Source organism: Glycine max, chromosome 5 (assembly GCF_000004515.6).
Source record: "Glycine max cultivar Williams 82 chromosome 5, Glycine_max_v4.0, whole genome shotgun sequence".
Lineage (NCBI taxonomy): Eukaryota > Viridiplantae > Streptophyta > Magnoliopsida > Fabales > Fabaceae > Glycine > Glycine max.
Window position 1 is genome coordinate 18,902,025 of NC_038241.2, and position 21,928 is coordinate 18,923,952.

Here is a 21,928-nt window from a genome sequence, read left to right on the forward strand (position 1 = left end):
GCAAGGCGACAAAATTTAATGTCCTAATCTATTTTTAGGGGGGGTGGGGGGTTCTGTCCAAAGAAATGGTTCAAGTGAAGCTGCCTCGTTTCAAGGCCTAGTTTACACTACTAGTCTTTACAAGAACTTATATGTGTAGCATTGTGCAAAATGTGACACGCGTCACTTGAAGCAAGTCCAAGTTGCATCTGTGTCATTTTAACCAATTTGACACGAAAATATCCATATACATGCATTTTTAACGCTAAATCAAGCATACTGTGTATGATAATTACACTTGATCTCAGCCAAAAGGCCGAGAAAGCTATATGTAATGGTAATTACACATCACTTAACAAAAACCAAACAAACTTTACGAATTAACTCAATTCTTATGTGCAGAACAGATCCTAATTTACATGTCTACCATTGCTAGTGCATTCTCAATTCAGCTTCTTTTAGAGAAATCACTTGTTTTACCAACCTTTATAAAAAGCTTTTAAAAAACAAACAATTATTTATTCGGCAATAATTTCAACCAAACAAGTACTTGGACGTTTACATTGCCATCCAATAATGTGGGAAACAGAAAGATACTATTGAAAACAAAGTGAAAACAAGCAGACCTATTCTGTTGCTAGATCTCTTAGAAGCAATCACTTAGACTTCCAAATCATACATACAGTTCAATATATAAAGTAACAAAAGGAAAAAAGAATAGAACATAGAAAAGTCGGTTGAATTTGAATAAAACCAATGCTCACTTTTACTAATAAATTAGCTGGGAATATACAAAGTCATACAAGAATACACAAAAATAAAAGATTACAATGGAACATACATCTCATCAATGGAGCGGAAATAAATATTGGAAAGCAGAGACAGTGTTCTTACCGCAACCAGAACCAAAACTGTTTCCTGGGACCAAATCAGTGTCGATATTTACACCTATCCAGGAGTTAGAGGCTAAGATGAATAATCGGCATGGAGGAAACTCTCATAAATAGTTCCTGCTAGTGTCCTGTTCACATCATCCCAATTTTTAATGTGATCTGACAATGGTCCTCTGTGTATCTTAACCTGACGGCTTGTTAATTCCATCTGTGGCAATCCTAAAAACTCTTGAACATCTTTTAGCTTCTGAAACGTGAATGAAATATATTTTGTTAATTTCAAATTATTGGCAATGAAGATGAAATAGAATATCTAAAGTTAGCCAGAAGAGCACCCTTCCCATTCAACCAAAAAAACAAGAATCAGTAAGGTTCAGTTCATTTTCAAGAAAAGTGTGCTCTATAACCCACTCACAGCTTCATTATTTCACATATACTTTATTAAATAGGGCAGTGCCTCACGCAAAACAGCTTTTAATTGAAAGGGACTGGGAGGAGAAGGAAAAAAATTTGGTAAAATGTGTATAAAATAGAAATTTCTTCCTAGACTAATCGTACTTTGGGACAACTATGCAGCTAAACTCAAATTCACTGGCAGTGACTCGTAGAAGTTATTACTCACAAATAGTGCTTGTATTATGCATAGAGAAAGATAATTATTGCAGCTTTTAGTACAAAATGAAGGAGTTTATGGTGAAGCCCTTACAGTACGATTTTGTATAAGATCCTCATAGTACAGGATCATATGCCGAGTGGTGTTGAAGTATTCCAACGCTTTTGCAGTTCTCATTTCCATATCCTTCAAATCAGCCAGCAATGATGTAGAATTAATGGTAGGCTTGTACTTTGAAAGAGTATCAGCCTAAAACAAGCCAAATGACTTTCATTTTATGTTAAAAGAAATTAAGGAAAAACAAGAGAGAGAGAGAGAGAGAGAGAGAGAGAGAGACCTCTTCTTTAGAATGAACATGAGATTTATGAGTTCCACTAAATAGTTTAGCATAACGATCATAGGAGTTGGCAAGCATTGATACCATTCTCCGTAATAAGTTTCTTCGGAAAAGAAATATTACAGAAACACTTCTACTGTTGAAGTAATCTGCAATTTCCTTAGGGTGATCCATTAAACCCTGTATGAGATTAGATATCTTTATTTCGGAAAAGAAATATTACCAAATACTAATCAATAAAACAAACTGCAAAGCCTGAGCCAGAAGGGCAAAACCAACAGCAAAATAATCACACACAAAGCAAATCAGCATTTATCATCTGCCTTCTAATGTGACATGAATGTATCACCAAATACTGAATCTCAAGACAATTGACAATTGCTCTCTTATGGACTGATGGGGAACCAATTACCTATGTAAATGAAATAAGCTTTAGCCATACTTTTTGGTTCCATAGTGTCACAAAACTTAGAATTTGTTTCTACCAGTTTTACCTGCTACAATGTTAATCCAGTAGTCTCCAAATTGATGCAATTTATCTTTGCAATCAGCTTTATGTTATTCTATTTCACTCCTAGTTAAGCAAAATAATCACACACAAAGCAAATCAGCATTTATCATCTGCCTTCTTATGTGACATGAATGTATCACCAAATACTGAATCTCAAGACAATTGACAATTGCTCTCTTATGGACTGATGGGGAACCAATTACCTATGTAAATGAAATAAGCTTTAGCCATACTTTTTGGTTCCATAGTGTCACAAAACTTAAAATTTGTTTCTACCAGTTTTACCTGCTACAATGTTAATCCAGTAGTCTCCAAATTGATGCAATTTATCTTTGCAATCAGCTTTATGTTATTCTATTTCACTCCTAGTTAAGCAAAATAATCACACACAAAGCAAATCAGCATTTATCATCTGCCTTCTTATGTGACATGAATGTATCACCAAATACTGAATCTCAAGACAATTGACAATTGCTCTCTTATGGACTGATGGGGAACCAATTACCTATGTAAATGAAATAAGCTTTAGCCATACTTTTTGGTTCCATAGTGTCACAAAACTTAGAATTTGTTTCTACCAGTTTTACCTGCTACAATGTTAATCCAGTAGTCTCCAAATTGATGCAATTTATCTTTGCAATCAGCTTTATGTTATTCTATTTCACTCCTAGTTAAAGTTGTCACTACTCCTATCAGACAACAAATATGTCTACTCCATAAATCTCACATACTAGATTATATTTTAAAATACATTCACACCCAAGATTTATTGATATTACACTCAATATCCCTTCTTCTATTGAACTTAGACTTTGGTTCTACCAGTCTTACTAGCTATAGTGTTATTTCGGTAGTTTCCAAATCAATGCAATTTAGCCTCCAAAGTCGTATCAGGCTCATGTTATTCCATGTCATCTCCTTCTGATAAAAGTTGTCACTGTTCCTATCTCACATATTAGATTATTGGGTAAAATACATTCACACCCTGAAATTTTACGGTATTACACTTAACAACCCTTGTTTTTTGGACATTGCACCGACTTCCCTCAACTCATATAAAGCATACGAAATCACAGGTGATCTGTATCAAACAGAAGGGTACACAGTATTACGTTATTACTATTAGTTATTACATAGGTTCAAAAATGACAAGGGCATCAGGTGTAATATCACTAAACATCAGGGGGTACAAGCGTAATTTGCCCCTATCAAATTATATTAATATGCAACAACTCAACAAGGTGGCCCTACTCTAGTCAATGATCATAACTGGTATACAGAAATTGATAACAATGTTCCAGAGTCTCAGAGAAAGTACTTGTCCTCAAAGTCAAGCACATGGGTCAAGTTTCACTTAAGATCCTTCACATCAAAAACATAAAGGAAGCGGTGGGAGGCATCAAATTAGTTTGCAACCTAAGCCATTAATACAAAGGCATTTATGCCTACAAAACAAATAGCATTGTCTTTTCTTAAAACACTCAAGGTTAAGTATGTATCAGACAACAAATATAAATAAGTTCATTACACTTTAAAAAAGGACTCAACAGTGAGCATTTTTACCTGATTAAGCATCCACTTGGATCCAATTGCAGCTGAGCATTCATTCTTGGAAGCACTACTGAGCCAGTCCAGGTTGTAAACTTTGTCCAGAGTCTGCACAATGGTAGAAACATTTACTCTTCTTTCTCTAACTGAAAAAATCTCCCCGTTGGAGCTCACATTAATATGGCTATTCAAAAGGGTCTCAAACCACCCACTGCCAGATCTCTGATTCGACAATATGGCAAAGAACCGCACAGGATTACCAGCACACTCACTCCTACCAAAGCCAAAAGGTTAATTAACAAGACCCAACCCAAAGCCAAAATAACCATAACACAACAAAACTTCACATTATTACCTGTTGAAAGACACAGGCTCGGGGTAATGCAACAAAGGAACATCATGTGTTAGGTTCAATCTATTAATACTACTAATACTACTCCGAGAAGGCTTCTCAATTTGCAACTCCATGAGCATAGTCCTTGCGTGTGTGCTTATCTGCTTTAGACACACAGAACAAATAAAAACACCACACACCATTGAAAAGATCAACACCGACATCCTTAACAACAGTGGCGATTTCTTCTGAGGCTTCATAACCAGAATGTCCTGCAACCCAAGAAAGAGAAAAACATCACATTCATGTGAAACCCAACCACATTTTTTTAGAAAGAACAAATGGGGTATCATCAAATTGGGTGCAACAAAGGATGAAAGACAGAAACTTTAGAAGCACTTGTTCTAGCAACCTTGTTGAAGAAACATATGTCTTCTTTTAGTACCATCGCTATTCTGTTCCAGAAGAAAGAAACAAGAGGGAGGAGAGGGAGGAGAGAGAGAAAGAGAGAGAACAAGAACTGGGAGTTTGATGTTTGAAATAGCAAAGCACAGAGAAAAAGAAACAGTGTTTGAGGCAGAAAGTGGAGAACAATAGGGAAAAACTGAGCATTGGACCTTGTTTGTGTTGAGACTTGAGGGCCTGTAAAAGTCAAGCCCACCATCTAACCCCTTCTCTTCTCACAAATACTTAGCAAAGACTCAAAAGAACATGAATTTAGTCAATAAAAAATAGTAATATATTAAAGAAGCTTAATACATTAATGAAAATACTTTAAATTGATACTCTCCTAATGAAAAGGATTAATTTTTAATTAAAAAATTATGATTTAAATACTAAAAAGATGCTGATATTTAATGTTTGATAGTATATTTAATAGCCTCTAAAGGAGGATAAATATTGGAGAAAAAATATTTTTTAATATTGACCTGATGTCAAAGGTGATTTCTTTTTAATAAGTTTACATGAATCCTTCTATATATATAAATTAGAATAATTATTCTGAATAAGAAATCTTTTTAGATGTCATTTTTTAACAAGAACGGTTATAGGATTTTTCTTTAATGATTTAAGAATTTTTAATAATTCCTTATCTCTTTTGGTCCGTGATTTTTAATATCTTTGATTCTAACTTAAATATTAATATCTTTTTAAAATAAATTATCAATAATTAAATACAATATTGTATTTCAATATAAATTGTTTATCATATATATAAAATATAATTTAGATTGACCTCAAAAAAATATAATTTATATGATAAAAATCTTTATCTATTAAATTTTTTAATTATAATATAACTTATATATTATAAATTTAAGTGATATAAAATAACATAAGTTAGTTGAATCCTTTGCAAAGCACGGTTTATCTATAAGCAGAGACTATTGCTTGTTTTGTTCTCTTCCTATTCCTAAATTTACTGAACACTCCTTTATGGAGGATGCTTCCGTAAACTCTTCTCTTTTCATTAATAATTTATCTTTCTTTCTTATTATAATTATGGTATAAAAAAAATATTCTAAAATAACTATCATTTTAGTTTTTTTTTTAATATAACATTAACTATTATTTTCACTTAAAACTCCTATAATATTAATTATAGATAAAAATCTATAAATAAATTAACGATGATAGATTAATTTTATAAAATTATTTTTTTTTCATGATTTGTTATTTTTTTCTTGATTTACATAAAATAAACTAAGACCACTATTATTTTAGGACGAATGGAGTAGTTTCTATAGGGTATGGGGTGCTTTGTCCAACCCATGCAGTAAAAAAAAAAAAGATATTTATTTTGTGTAAAACATTGACTGAAATACTAGTTTAAAATAAGCCTCTTCATCTTCATAAAATACATTCGGTCCTTTGTTTTTTTAAAAAGAATTTTGTTCCAGTTAACCACAATGACCCAGATAACTTAGGAGTTAAGATCAAGGTTAATTTATAAACACTTTCATCCCTCAACACTAAAGCGCCTTTTCAACACAAATCATAACGGACCACCAAGTGTTAAAGTCAACAATGACCCTAACCATATATGAGAATTAAAAGTCAAAATAATGGTACTAAAAGGAGGGTTTATGTCAATCTTGTCCCTTAACCTTGACTAGAAATTTTGTTTGGATGTAACATAGATTAATATCGCTTAGGAGACCAAGGATAACTCAAGAATCTTTTCACAATAAAATCCTAACGGATCATAAACACTAAAGCAGGTAATAACTCAAATAAAATATCTTTCATGATGTTCAAGGATTTAAGGTGAAAACATATTGAATATTGAGATTTGGCCGAATTATTGATGGAAAAGCATATTATATATTAAGGTTAAATTATTAGCATTGGTATATTCTTACAAAAGCTTAAATAATAAGATTTTGAATAGTGAATGCTTCTTATATTAGGTGTTAGTTAAGTTTAGAAAAAAAATGTGAGTGAATAATAATAATAATAATAATAATAATAATAATAATAATAATAATAATAATAATAATAATAATAAAGCTGAAAATCTATTGCTTTTTTCATTGTCGTGCGATATTGAAAATCGTTTCTTGACCAGTTAAGTTTGGCAATATCTTTTCTTACACATGTTACATCAGAAATGTTTTTCTTTTTTTTCGTGAAAAGCAAAAACTCCAATGTCAATAGATCTGGAAGGTTGTCATATTCAAAATGACTTGGTCTACTTCAATGGCTGGGTAGGGATTAAATAAAATCCAATTTTCTCTTTCAAAACATGACGTTAATTCAATAAAATAATTTGAAAAAATCTCATAAGAAATTAGGTAATCTGAAAAAGATGGAGCATTTGCTAACTACGTTAATAAGTGAAATAAACAAAATAGTCAGCATTTGAGCTGAGTAAAGCAATACATAATCAGCTTCTAAATGAAGTTTTTTTAAATTTTAATTAAAAAATGTGTAATAATTATTAATTATTCCTTTTATAGTAAAAAAATATTAATATTAAACACATTAAAAAACTAACTTTAAAAAATAGTGAAAATATCATAAAATATTTTTGGAAAAAAATGAATTAACAACATGTAAATAAATTATATAGAGAAATCCAAGTGTGGACCTGAAATTAACTCCAACGGGATGAGGGATGAGGATGAGGGATGAGGCAGTGCCTGGAAGAGGATTAACATGTCAAATGAAAATCTCTACCTATGATTGAATAAGCAGCAATGACCGAGAATAAAAAAAATAAAAATACAAAAGCATGACCAAATGTTTTGCTTCTTTTTTATTTTTTTCCTTTGTGAATCATTACCTCACACTGTAACTAAAATATACAAGATGAATTGCACTAAAACTTAACATTGAAATGTTACCTAATCAATTTTCAACTCATACAAATAACATAAACTAGATTAGTGTCCCGTCTACACGTGTATTAATTTTATAATTTATAAAATTTTATATATTATAACTTTTTAATGTATTTATTTATTATATTTTAGTTAATAAAAAAATTATTAACAAAAATATATATTAGTATACATATACAAAAAAGTTAACTATATTAATATATAATAAAATATTAAATGTTATAAAAATCACATTAAAGTTTTATGTGGGGGCAATTGGCCCTACTAGAATTTTTTATTTTACTTATATATATGTAATAATAAAAAGAAAAAGTTACTCCTATAAAAAAATAGGTATTATCTCTATGAGATAATTTTTAAAATATATATATAAGAAATAAAAAAAGAGATAATAAATTGATATTGATTTTATTATTTTATCTTTTTATTTTTTAGATTTAATTATTATTTTGGTCCTTTAATTTATTTTGTAGGTTCAATTTGATCCCTTTAATTTTAGAAGGTTTAATTTAGTCCTTTCATTTAAATTAATAATTGAATTAAATAATATTATTTAATATTTTTGAATGGAATGAATATGAGGTTATCACCTAATATCACCTTATAAAATCAAGCATTCTTTTATATAGATATAAATAGATAGATTTTGCAATAATTAATTTGAGTATCTTATTAGATAAATATTTTCCTAATATAAATTTCTTACAAGAAGTTGATAATTTTATTTTATTTTGTTAATAAATTACTATAACTTTTCTAAAAAAAATCTAAATATTTTTAAGGGGTGCAAATCAATACTCGGTGTTTTACCCAAAAATAAAATACATTAATTGGTGATACGGGTGTTTAATTAATAATAATAATATAAAATAATCAGTGATAGGGGTGTTTAATTAATAATAAATATATCAAGCTGCAAAAATAATCCTAACTTTACGGGTATACCTTTTTCTTTTAATCCTCCGCTTGATGAGAAAGAAATTTTAATTAATTTTAAAAAATAAGTAAAGTTAAATTAATAATTATTTTCATCAAAGAATTAAACTCAAATATCAAACAATTCAATTTTAATGTCGGTATCTTAATCAGTTATTCTTAATCATCATTTCATGCACAGTTATATCATTTAACTTATACTTTATCAAAGATGTCGCCTAATTTATAAGGTGTACTAGTTTGTATACTCAATAGAGTGCACATAACTTTCTATATTGGACGTAAATTATAATAATAATAATTTAAATTATAATTTATAAATTTTGTATATATTTTTAAAATGACTTTTATAATTAAATATCACTGATGAAAGTTCAAAGAAATTTTTTTATATTCTTATAAATATTTGATTATTTGAATTCGGCATCTTTAATTGAGTGGAATGATATTTTATTTTTAGCTAAAAATTATAATTTTTAATCAAATTGTTTTTATGATATATATATATATATATATATATATATATATATATATATATATAATGTTATCATTTTCATTTAAAAATATTAAGCCAAAATAATTTTACCTGGTTATATAAAAAATAGTATTTTATATCATATAGGAAGTAAAAAAATAAAAATGATTGTTTAAGCTCCTTTAAATGCATAGTAGAAAATAGATTTAATATATCAATTATTTTGTATATGACTATCACTTTTCATCAAATTCACTTCATTTGAACAATCTTATCACTTATCAAAATCATTTTTTTCAATTAGAATTTCTTGGTAGCTTTTACTCTTATCACAATCTTCAAAAAACATTATCAAATCTTTGAAGATTTTCATTGAGGTTATCATCCTTTACAAATTTAAATTAATTATTACATATTAATACCTAGTTATTTTTATTTTTAAAAATTAAAATTCATAATATTATAAATAAATGTATAATGACTCATTAATAACACTATTAAAATCCATTATTCTTCCATCTATCCAAATAGAACCTCGAGAGAAGAGTCACATTTGAAGGGGGGAGAGAGAGAGAGAGAGACATTATATTTCTGAATATCACAAATGAACCAAAAGTCTTATACAAGAATGTTACATGCTCTTTATATAGAGTTGAGATTACACTATTTTTGTCTGTCACAAAGAAATTTTATGGTAGTGCGAGTACAATTTGCTACAACCAAATTACAATATACACTACGCATATCTTTCTTGATCTTCATGCTTCTGACTCTTGCTCGCTTGTGCAAGAGGTTGACTTGTCGTGGTGAGACTCTACTTAATTCTAGGTCTTCAGCTTGCATACTCGTTGTGGCGAGATACAACTTCACTGTGGCAAATCTTCACCATCTCCACTTGATTAATGATCCATATTTCCTTGTGGCGAGATCATGTCTATAGATCCTCATTCCTTGAAGCACAAAATTGGCTCTTTGATGTGGAAAAATCGCAAGTGTGCGATATCGTCAAGTAATAATATCGTTCTTTCCAAAAGGACAATGTATTTGGCTATGTGAAACCACAAATTTAGATAGAATTAAACAGATTGAATAAGATTTGATATTGAGAATTGATTTTGGTAAAAACGGAAATTAGGAATTAATTGTAGAAACAAGAAGGCAATTGTTAACGATTAAAATTCAAATTGTTAAAAACTTCCAAGATTTGTGAGGATCATGCAGATTCAACTCCTCTTCTTTCAACATATAATGGAAATTTTGGAGAATGTAATAAATATTGTGACAACACTAGATGCTGTAAGCTGATTTATAGGTTTGTTTAACCTTGACTTTTGTGTGTGTGCGTATGTATTGTTTCTCCTTTTCCATGCATCCTTGCCAATTATTAGCTTCTTATCATAAGTTTCTTCCTCAGGTGGTGGAGGAAGTAAGAGATTTGTGTACCATTGTTATCCTAACAATTATCACAGGGTTTTTCACGTATGGAAAGTCAGCAATATCCATGCATTTCTTTGGAAAACTAAGAAAAGAAGCATTAGTTGGTGGGAGCCTAGCCATTAGCATGGCCAACATAACTGGTTTTCTATCTTTTCTGACCTTGCATCAAGCATGGAAGGAATTTCATCTTAAGCTGGTGATAGAGGGCTATCCAAAGAGCATAAGGACCAAGAAACACTTCATGAGTTGAAAGGGCCAATGACAAGGTCTAGAGCCAAGCTTCCACAAGAAGAGATGACCAAGAGGATCAACGATGGATTACTCACCAAAGGCAAGGAAGGAGAAAATCATAAGGAACTGAATTGGAGCACGTTAAAGATCGTCAAACAGCACACTTGGGCTTAGCGTGAGCTGTCTGGCTTAGAGTGAGTGTATGGCTTAGCCCAATTCCAAACCGAGGAGAAATTGGGCTTAGCACGAGTTGTCAGGATTAGCGCAAACCTTCAACGTAAATTTACAAAAATTTCTAATTTTTATTTATTTGTGTAATGGGCTGGAGCTTGATGTAAATAGGGCTTATTAGAGACTTAGTTATCTTCTTAAGCCTAGTTCTATAAATACTCAGAAACTCTTAATTGTGAGAACTTTTGACATTATTGAAATTAAGCTTGTGCTTAGAGAGAGCTTAGCCTTTTCTTTGGTTTTTGACTGAAAACCAAATTGATTTTTATCAGGGAAGTTATTCCTTTGTGGCGAATCCCTCCTTTGACTTATCAATTCTCCGTGGATTGGGACATTGTTCTATTCATCTTCTTCATCTTATCCATATTTTTTTTTTTTTTGGTTCTTGAGTTCTTGGAAGGTCAACAATGGTGATTCTTGAATTTGTATTTGGAACGATCCAAACCAAGCATCCATGGCTTGGGTTGCATCACGTGGTAATCAGAGCTTGAATCCAGAGAGTAGTTCGAAAATATATCCATCAATTAGGTGCAGTTTATCATTTTCGTTTTTGAGTTTTTCCAGAAAAATGAGAAATTGGTTTTCGTTTGATTCTTGTTTAATTGTGTGTTTTTGAGTTAATCTTGCATGTGCCTTCAATTTTCCTATCCTTTTGTTGAATTTGGAGTTGATTTGGTCATAATATGAGTTTGGGTTGTTCTTCATGAAATTCATAGCAGTGTTGGAAAAATTGTGAGTTTTATCCAAAAAAAATTCTGTTGGAAAGTGTTGGGATGCTTGTGAAATAAAAAAAAAAATTGGTCCTAAAGAGAAAAATACAAGAGGCCAATGTGCAAAAAGCAAAATATTTTAGGCTCAAAATGAAAATATAAAAAAATCCGAGGACCCAAGTGTAAATTTTTTTTAAAAAGAAATTACAATCAAAATTTAATAGCCCTCTCTCCTAGTGTGTGCTTATTGTTGCTTTTTAATACTTTCATTTTTTTTTTTGCATAATTGTAGTGTTTTACATTAGAGAATAATTTTTTTTAATTCTTATATCTTTCTATTTGTTTTTCTTTGGCATTCCTTTTTGAGTTGTCTTCTAAACTTTCAAGGTTTTGTCAGAGTTTTTCTTTCTTCTTTGACCTCTTAAGTCAAGTTTAGATTTCTTTCATCTTTGGTTGATCTCAAGGAATAAAGAAGAGTTAGAGAATGGAAAAAGACAAGAGTGGACATTATAGAAAAAGTCTTATAAGTGTGAAACACGAGTGTTGAAGAGTGTAAACACTCAGTGAGTGATAAGGTCCAATATTTGTTTTTACTAACTTTTTTTCTTGTAGCAATGGTTTCCGAAAGTGATAGTGATCCACCTTCCCCTAGATCCACTAAGCTAATGGCTTCATTGGCTAAGCAAATGGATAAGTTGCAAAGAAATGTTAAGAGGAGGATGGGAGAGAGATTTGATGAGATACAAAAAAGCACTCAAGAGTTGAGTAGGAGAATGAAAGACATATAGAGGAGGAGGCATCATAGGTCACCTTATTCTTCTCAAGGAAGTCATGATGGCTATGAAGAAGGTAGAAGGCATAGGAGGAATAGGGATGGAATGGATGATGTGAAGGTCAAAATTCCCAAGTTCCTAGGTACTTATGATCCAAAGGCTTACCTTGATTGGGAGATGAAAGTGGGTCAAATTTGAAGGATATGTGTGGAATCAAATCCAAGTGGATAGAGAAACATTGAGAAGACATAGAGTGGATACTGGGATGGTAATGAAAAGAATCAGGAGGGAGAGATTTGTCCCACCTCACTACGTAAGGGAAATGCATAATAAATTACAAAGGCTCTATCAAGGAAGTAAAAGCGTTGATGATTATTACAAGGAGATGGAGATTTCTTTGATAAGAGCAAACATTGAAGAAACTAATGAGGCTACAATGGCTAGATTTTTTAATGGCCTGAATAGAGACATTCAAGATGTTGTAGAGCTTGAAAGCTACAACAACATGGATGAACTTATACATATGGCCGTGAAAGTGGAGCAACAATTGAAAAGGAAACAAACCTAGTTTTCGAAAAGATGAACTTATTCATCTTTGAAGGATAAAGACACTTCCAAGAAGGAGGGTTCTTCTTCACAACATCTTAAAAGGAAGTCTTCAAGAGGTAATCCTACTTCTGCTACTCAACCCCCTTCCAATAAAACTAGTTCCATTAAATGCTTTAAGTGTTTGGGAAATAATCATATTTCATCCCAATATTCTAACAAAAGGAACATGATTGTGTTGAAGAATGGAGAGGTGGATAGTGATCTAAGAGTTCTCATAGTTCCTCTAGTGAAGCGGAGGATGATGGTTTTCTTCCACCGGAAGAGGGATATCTTTTGATGGTAAGGAGACTCATGGGAAGCTTGTGCAAAGATAGAGATGATACACAAAATGAAAACATTTTTCATTCTAGATGTTTGGTGAATGGAAAGGTTTGTTCTCTAATCATTGATGGTGGAAGTTATACCAATGTTGCAAGCACTAGATTAGTGGAGAAGCTTGGTTTAAAGACCACCCCTCACCCTAAGCCTTATAAGTTGCAATGGTTGAGTGACAATGGTGAGTTGGTTGTGGATAAGCAAGTGTTACTTACATTCTCCATTGGAAAGTATGTTGATGATGTGCTTTGTGATATGGTTCCCATGGAAGCCAGACATGTGTTGCTTAGGAGACCTTGGCAATATGATAGAGATGTTGTCCACAATGGGGTCACCAATTGTTATTCTTTCTTGCATAAAGGTAAAAAAGTAGTTCTCTCACCTTTGTCTCTCAGTGAGGTGTGTGAGGATCAAATAACAAATGAGATTGAAAAGAGAAAGAGAAAAGAAAATCAAAGAAGGAAACAGTCCTTTGAGAGAGAAAAACCAAAAGGAAAAAAAAAGGCAAAAAGAGTGACAAGAATGAACAAAAGAAAAAAGAAAAAAAGAGTGAAAAACAGTTAGTGATAAAAGAGAGTTTGTTCATCAAACCTCATGAGGTAAAAAGAGTTATGCTAGCTAGACGACCAATGTATTTACTCATTCCAAATTACATATGTTTGCCTTCTAGTGCCCTTGAGTTGCCTCAAGGTTTTGATACACTCTTAAAGGATTTTGAGGATGTCTTCCCACAAGACATTTCCCATGGCTTGCCTCCTTTAAGAGGAATTAAGCATCAAATAGATCTTGTTCTAGGAGCTTCACTTCCTAATAGGGCCGCCTATAGGAGTAATTTGGAAGAGACAAAGGAGATCCAAAAGCAAGTTGAAAGGTTGATGCAAAGAGGATGGGTGAAAGAAAACTTGAGCCCATGTGCAATGTCAGTCATCCTAGTCCCCAAGAAAGATGGCACGTGGAGGATGTGTAAGGATTGTAGACCCATCAACAACATCACCGTAAGGTATAGACATCCTATCCCTAGACTTGATGATATGTTGGACGAACTTCATGCTTCTTGTGTTTTCTCCAAAATAGATTTGAAAAGTGGTTACCATCAAATTAGAATGACGGAAGGTGATGAATGGAAAACCACTTTCAAAACTAAGTTTGGACTTTATGAGTGGTTGGTCATGCCTTTTGGCTTAACCAATGCACCAAGCACTTTCATGCGACTCATGAACCATGTTTTGAGGCACTTTATTGGCAAATTTGTGGTTGTTTACTTTGATGATATCTTGATTTATAGCTTAGCAATGGATGACCACTTATACCATGTTAGGAGTGTCTTGGAAGTGTTTAGACACGAAAATTTGTTCAATAATAGGGTTAAATGCACATTTTGTACTAATCAAGTAGTGTTTCTAAGATTTGTTGTGAGTGCTAAGGGAGTTCAAGTGAATGATGAGAAAATTAAAGCTATTAGAGATTGGCCCATACCTAAAAATGTGAAGAGTTTCCATGGATTGGCTAGTTTCACATTGAATGACATTGTTAAGAAAAATGTGAAATTTAAGTGGGAAAGTCAACAAGAGAAAGCCTTCAGTACACTAAAGGAAAAGTTGACAAATGCACCCATTCTTGCTTTACCAAATTTTTCAAAATCTTTTGAAATTGAATGTGAAGCATCCAATGTTGGCATAGGTGTTGTATTGTTACAAGAAGGTTATCCAATTGTTTATTTTATTGAAAAACTTAAGGGTGACATCTTGAACTATTCCACCTATGACAAGGAGCTCTACGCACTTATTAGAGCTTTGCAAACTTGGCAACACTACCTCCTTCCTAAGGAGTTTGTGGTTCATAGTGACCATGAGTCACTAAAACATTCGAAAAGCCAAGGAAAGCTTAATAAGAGACATGCCAAATGGGTAGAGTTCTTGTAACAATTTCCTTATGTGATTAAACATAAGCAAGGCAAGGATAATGTTGTGGCCGATGCTCTTTCAAGGAGATTTGCTCTAATCTCGATGCTTGAAACAAAGATGTTTGGATTTGATCACATAAAATATTTGTATTCTCAAGACCATGACTTCTCTAAATTGTTTGAGTTGTGTGAAAAGAGGTCTCATCAAGGTTTCTTTAGGCATGAAGGATACTTGTTTAAAAATAACAGATTGAGGTGCGTGTTTCTTGCATGAACTCATGATTTGTGAAGCTCATAAAGGGGGTTAATGGGACATTTTGGAGTTGAAAAGACTTTTAACATTTTGCATGAACATTTATTTTGGCCTAAAATAAAACATGATGTTATCAAGTTTTATTCTAATTGCATTGTGTGTCATAAGGCAAAGTCCAAAATCATGCAACATGGTTTGTATACTCCATTACCAATTCCTACCTCCCCTTAGATCGACATTTCCATGGATTTTGTGCTTGGTCTTCCAAGGTCCAAGAGGGGCAAGGATTCAATTTTTATGGTTGTTAATAGGTTTTCCAAGATGACACACTTCATTCCATGTCACAAGGTGGCGATGCTTGTCATGAGGCAGATATTTTCTTCCAAGAGGTAGTACGTCTTCATGGATTGCTTAGGAGCATTGTGTCGGACAGGAATTCCAAGTTTTTAAACCATTTTTGGAAAACATTATGGGTGAAAACATGGAACCAAGCTTCTTTTATCCACCACTTGTTATCCTCAAACCAATGGGCAAACAGAGGTAGTGAATCAAACACTCTCACAACTCCTAAGGTGTTTCATCAAAGGTAATTTGAAAACTTGGGAAGAGTGATTACCTCATGTTGAATTTGCCTATAATAGGGTAACCAACTCTACCACTTCTTTTTCTCCTTTTGAGGTTGTTTATGGTTTTAATCCTTTATCTCCTAATGATTTAACTCCCTTACCTAATGATTCTTCTATTTTGAGTAAGGATGGGCTTGTTAGAGGCACTTTTGTTAAGGGTCTTCATGAAAGGGTGAGAAATCAAATTAAGAAGAAGATGGAGCAACATGCACATCAAGCAAGCAAAGGGAAAAGGTCCATGGTATTTGAACCCAGAGATTGGGTTTGGGTACATCTAAGGAAGGATAGGTTTCCTTCACAAAAATCTAAACTCCAACCTAGGGGTGATGGACCTTTCAAGGTCCTTGAGAGGATTAATGATAATGCCTACAAGATTGACTTGCCAAGTGAGTATAGGGTGACTTCTACTTTCAATTCACTAATTTTTCTTCTTGTGATGTAGGTGTTTTGGATGCACATCTGAGGACGGATTTTTTTCAAGAAGGAGGGGATGATAGAAGGCTATCCAAAGAGCATAAGGACCTAGAAACACTTCATAAGTTGAAGGGGCCAATGACAAGGTCTAGAGCCAAGCTTCTACAAGAAGATATGACCAAGAGGATCAAGGATGGACTACTCATCAAAGGCAAGGAAGGAGAAAATCACAAGGAGCTAAATTGGAGCACATTGAAGATTATTGAACAACACGTTTGGGCTTAGCACAAGCTATCTGGCTTAGCTCAATTCCAACCCAAGGAGAAATTGGGCTTTGCACGATCTATCAGGCTTAGTGCCAACCTTCAGTGTGAATTTATGAAAATTCCTAATTTTTGTTTATTTGTGTAATGGGCTTGAGCTTGATGTAAATAAGCCTTATTAGAGGCTTGGTTATCTTCTTAAGCCTAGTTCTATAAATACTCAAAAGCTCTTAATTATGAAAACTTTTGACATAATTGAAATTAAGCTTGTGCTTAGAGAGAGCTTAGCCTTTTCTTTGGTTTTTGACTGAAAACCAAATTGATTCTTATCATGGAAGCTATTCCTTTGTGGCGAATCCTCTTTCGGCTTATCGATTCTCCGTGGATCGTGGCATCATTTTGTTCATCTTCTTCATCTTATCCATATTTTCCATTTTTCTGTTCTTGAGTTCTTGGAAGGTCGACAATGGCGGTTCTTGAATTTGCATCCAGAACGATCCGAACCAAGCGTCCATGGCTTGGATTGCATTAGCTTGTAGGGCACAACAGTGGGCCCATGTTGGTCAAACCCTCCTCCAATGCACCATCATTATTCTAATCCTAACCTGTATTTCCATTTCAATCTTATGGCCTAACTTTGAACCCATACCTCTCTTTTGTGGCCAAACCCCCATCATCTCACCCATACATCTCATGTTTAGTGTAGGTTTGACATTATTTCTACATGCCATTATCAATTATATAGTCATTCTTCACTTTTGGCATGGGAATTTAAGGGGTTGCCTTGGTTGGATTCTTCACCAATCTAAACCTTCTTATTATCCTTTTTATTTTACCTATGGTTCTATGCGGCTTGTTCTAACTCTTGACAAGGTTGCTCACATCAATGCTACAAACAATGGTGGCCTATTCTTTGTCAAGGAAGCTAAAGTTGTGTTTTTGTTTGCTTAAAGTGGTGGTGGTATGAGTTATTAGTACCCTTTTCAAGCTCCTACCTAATGTATATCAGACAATAACCACTTATGGGATAATAATTTAGGCCACTTCACTTATCTACAATTTTCCTTATGCATTGAGTTCGGTTGTTTCAAATAAGGTAGGGAATGAACTTGGAGCTAATATGAGCTAATAGGCATGACACAAGGCAAAGGAATCATAATTCATTGCATTACTATGTGCTTTCATCATAGCCAACTAGCCATTGTGGCTACACTATTAATGGTGACTATGAACCATGCATGGGGGAAAATATTTACTAAAGATGAAGTTATTCTTTCTCTTATTTGATGTGATCCTGCCTAGGAGCGGATCGCTTGATACAGGCTACGGAGATTTGGATGACGCCACTTCCAGTGAAGGAAGATAAGTCAGGGTAGACGCCACTTCCGGTGAAGGAAGATAAGTCAGGGTAGACGCCACAAGGATTACCTTGATAAGTCTAAGATTGGTTCAACAAGGAACCCAGAGAGAAGCTTTCACCAAATTTTATCAAATGCCAAAAGTTTTTTTTATTGAAAACAAAAATCAATACTTATAGTGTATCTGAACAAAAAGATAAAAATAAACATGAACCTTCTAAATAGTTTGGACCAAAATTACAATAAATAAAAATTATTAATAAAAATAGAACATATTTGGTATGGGCCTTCGAATTAATCTGGACCTTCAGCAACAATTAATAGTCTTGGTAGTGCCTTTGCCTCTGGGCCTTCATCCTTCTCCACTTAGGCCTTCATCCTTCTCTACTCGGGGGCTTCGTCCTTCTCCACTTGGGCCTTGCTAAGTATGTCTGCTACCATTTGTTGGAGGGTATCCATTGACTGTTTGGTCTTACTCCTGGTCATAGGTCCCTGTATTTGGGCAGTTTTAGGATTCTTATCATTCCCTACTTCTTGGAAAACATTTGCCCTCAAATGTCCAGGATCTTCACCGGGTTCAAGTACCTCTTCCTTCCTGTTCCTTTTGGCTTGTTTGGCATAACTTTCATTCTTCTTTGCAAATTGCACCTTCACTTGGTCATACAATCTTTTCACATACTCAACTTTGGCATGTGCATCCTTATGTTGAGTCTCTTGGGGATTGCTTTTGTAACCTGTCCTGTTAGGCAATGAAGCTCCTGAAAGGAGATCAACTTGATGTTCTATGCCTCTTGAAAGTGGCAGTCCATGAGGAATGTCATTGAGAAAGACATCTTTAAATTCCTACAATAAGGGTTCAACACTAGGAGAAACAGAAACAGTTAACTCATTAGAATTATCAGTAGAAATTTTCTTTTTCCTATTCCTCTGTGGTGCCTCACTATTTTCTTTCTCTTGTTCTCTTTTTTCTCTCATTCTGATGTGGTCATCACACACATCTATAGGGGATAGAGGTTTAAGACTGATTCTCTGGTCTTGGTGCTAGAGAGAAATCTTGTTGGTGAAGCCATCATGCACTGCTTTGGTGTCCTCTTCAATGTTGACCCTCACTAGTGCCATCTCCATCTCCTTGTAGTACTCCTCCACAATCAAACTTCCTTGGGACAACCTTTGGGGTTTCTGTCGCATGGTTTTACTGTAGCTAGTTGGAACATACCTCTTTCGCATAACCCTTCTCATCTCAGTCCATGTATCTATCCCCCACCCTTCTTCTCTCTTCATCTCTCTTTGATTTTTCTTCCACCAAACAAAGGCATAGTCTGAGAATGTAACCACTGCTAACTTCACCTTCTGCTCTTCAGGATAATCATTATAGGAGAATGCATGTTGAAACTTCATCTCCCAGTCAAGGTAGGCGTCTGGGTCACTCCTGCCTTTAAAAGAGGGTACATTGAGTTTTACTCCCTCAATTCTGTCTTGCCCCTCTATTCGGTTCGATCCATCATTGACCCTTCTGTTGCCACCATAATGTCTCCCAACATTTGGATTCATTTGGTGCTCTAGTCCTTCTATTCGCCTGTAGACCTCTTCATTGTTATGGTTCAACAAACGTTGCATTTGTGTAGTCATCGCGTCCAGTAATAAGCGCTGAGATCCGTCCAGTTGATGATATACACCACCATTGTCACCAGCTCCTGCCATGATTAAGGAACAAATAATTTTACAGTAATTTAAAAAAAAAAGATTCAAGACCTCACCACACTCTACTCATGTGTTTCTCTCTTTGATGGTAGTTCACTCGTGTTTGATGCTCTCAATATAGGCTTTTGTGTGATGTTTTCACTCTTGCCTTTTACAACTCACTCCCTCTTAAGTTCCTGGATGAATCAAATTAGACACACAAGGTATATAACATGAAAGACAATTTAATTATCACAGCCTGTGTAGCAGATTTGATTTGGATAACAGATTAGACTTGATTTGGATTTAGATTTGATTTGGATAACATATTAGACTTGATTTGGATAACAGATTGGATTTGATTTGGATAACAGATTAGACTTGATTTGGATAGCAGATTGGATTTGATTTGGATAACAAATTATATTTGATTTGGATAGCAGATTTGATTTGTTTGGATAACAGATTTGATTTGGATAACAAATTTGATTTGATAACAAATAGAATAAACAAGGAAGATGACAAATAAGATAATAGATAGAATAAAAAAATATTTGAATAACATATTTGCCAAAAAAATGCCTCTAATTGCCTCAATTTCGTGTTCAAAGATCAAACACCCACTTTCTTTCTTTTTTTCTTTTTCTTTCTTCTTTTCCTCCCTTTTTTTTTCAAAATTTCTGCAACTTTTTTTTTAACTTGAAACAGAGTTCAAACAGATTTTTTTTTTTACACAAAGTCTGAAAGAAACAAGAAACAAGAACAAGAACAAAAACATGACAAGAACAGGAACAAGAATGAAACAAAGACACAAACAAGAATGCAAACAAGAAAACAAATAATAGAACAAGGACAAAACACGAATCTGGACAAATTACAAAGAAAAAAAAGAATTGGATAGGATAGAACCTGTATCAAGAGCCAAAGCTCTGATACCAGATGATGTGATCCTGACTAGGAGTGGATCGCTTGATACAGGCTACGGAGATTTGGATGACGCCACTTCCAGTGAAGGAAGATAAGTCAGGGTAGACGCCACTTCCGGTGAAGGAAGATAAGTCAGGGTAGATGCCACAAGGATTACCTTGATAAGTCTAAGATTGGTTCAACAAGGAACCTAGAGAGAAGCTCTCACCAAATTTTATCAAATGCCAAAAGTTTTTTTTATTGAAAACAAAAACCAATACTTATAATGTATCTAAACAAAAAGATAAAAGTAGACATGGGCCTTCTAAAAAGTTTGGGCCAAAATAACAATAAATAAAAAATTATTAATAAAAATAGAACATATTTGGTATGGGCCTTCAAATTAATCTGGACCTTCAACAATAATTAATAGTCTTGGTAGTGCCTCTGCCTCTGGGCCTTCATCCTTCTCCACTTGGGCCTTGCTAAGTATGTCTGCTACCATTTGTTGGAGGGTATCCATTGACTGTTTGGTCTTACTCCTCGTCATAGGTCACTGTATTTGAGCAGTTTCAGGATTCTTATCATTCCCTCCTTCTTGGAAAGCATTTGCCCTCAAATGTTCAGAATCATCACCTGCAACAAATAGAGTCAAGTCAGCAACATTAAATGAAGAACTTACTCCATACTCACCTGGAATATCATTCTTGTAAGCATTGTCATTGATCCTCTCTAGTACTTGGAAAGGTCCATCTGCTCTAGGTTGAAGTTTGGACTTTCTTTGTTTAGGGAACCTCTCCTTCCATATGTGTACCCAAACCCAATCACCTGGTTCAAGTACCACTTCCTTCCTATTCTTGTTGGCTTGCTTGGCATAACTTTCATTCTTCTTTGCAATTTGAGCCTTCACTTGCTCATGCAATCTTTTCACATACTCAACTTTAGCCTGTGCATCCTTATGCTTAAAATTAGAGATGTTAGGCAATGGTAACAAATCAAGAGGAGTCAAGGGATTAAAACCATACACTACTTCGAATGGAGAATGTTGTGTAGTGCTATGTACAGCCCTATTGTATGCAAATTCAACATGAGGCATACATTGTTCCCAACTCTTTATATTCTTTTTAATCACAACACTAAGAAGAGAAGACAAAGTTTGGTTTACTACCTCCGTTTGGCCATCGGTTTGAGGATGGCATGTGGTGGAAAAGAGCAGCTTTGCCCCAACCTTACCCCACAATGTTCTTCA

The 21,928-nt window shown here is 33.7% G+C and overlaps 1 protein-coding gene across 2 annotated transcripts; it reads right to left on the reverse strand.

The window, feature by feature from the left end:
* Nucleotides 1–716: 716 nt before the first annotated feature.
* On the reverse strand, nt 717–4,884 carry LOC100795357 (uncharacterized). Of its 2 annotated transcripts, none has more exons than XM_006579817.4 (6): nt 4,628–4,884; nt 4,237–4,487; nt 3,897–4,155; nt 1,823–2,002; nt 1,579–1,671; nt 717–1,119 (listed from the first exon to the last, which is right to left on the reverse strand). In XM_006579817.4, the coding sequence occupies exons 1-6, from the start codon at nt 4,877–4,879 to the stop codon at nt 946–948; spliced, it is 1,209 nt and encodes a 402-aa protein (XP_006579880.1). In that variant the 5' UTR covers nt 4,880–4,884; the 3' UTR covers nt 717–945. The 2 variants fall into 2 exon arrangements, with proteins under 2 accessions (XP_006579880.1, XP_006579879.1); XM_006579816.4 differs by having other exon boundaries at nt 1,579–1,734; nt 4,628–4,881.
* Nucleotides 4,885–21,928: the final 17,044 nt, after the last annotated feature.

What these genes read in the sequence shown, in the direction of transcription:
- LOC100795357 (XM_006579816.4), bottom strand. Translation starts at nt 4,879, where the DNA reads ATGGTGGGCTTGACTTTTACAGGCCCTCAAGTCTCAACACAAACAAGG. An exon ending in GAGCCTGTGTCTTTCAACAG is followed by an intron (nt 4,156 to 4,236) that starts GTAATAATGTGA and finishes TGGCTTTGGTAG; the next exon opens with GAGTGAGTGTGCTGGTAATC. An exon ending in ATGTTCATTCTAAAGAAGAG is followed by an intron (nt 1,735 to 1,822) that starts GTCTCTCTCTCT and finishes GGCTTGTTTTAG; the next exon opens with GCTGATACTCTTTCAAAGTA.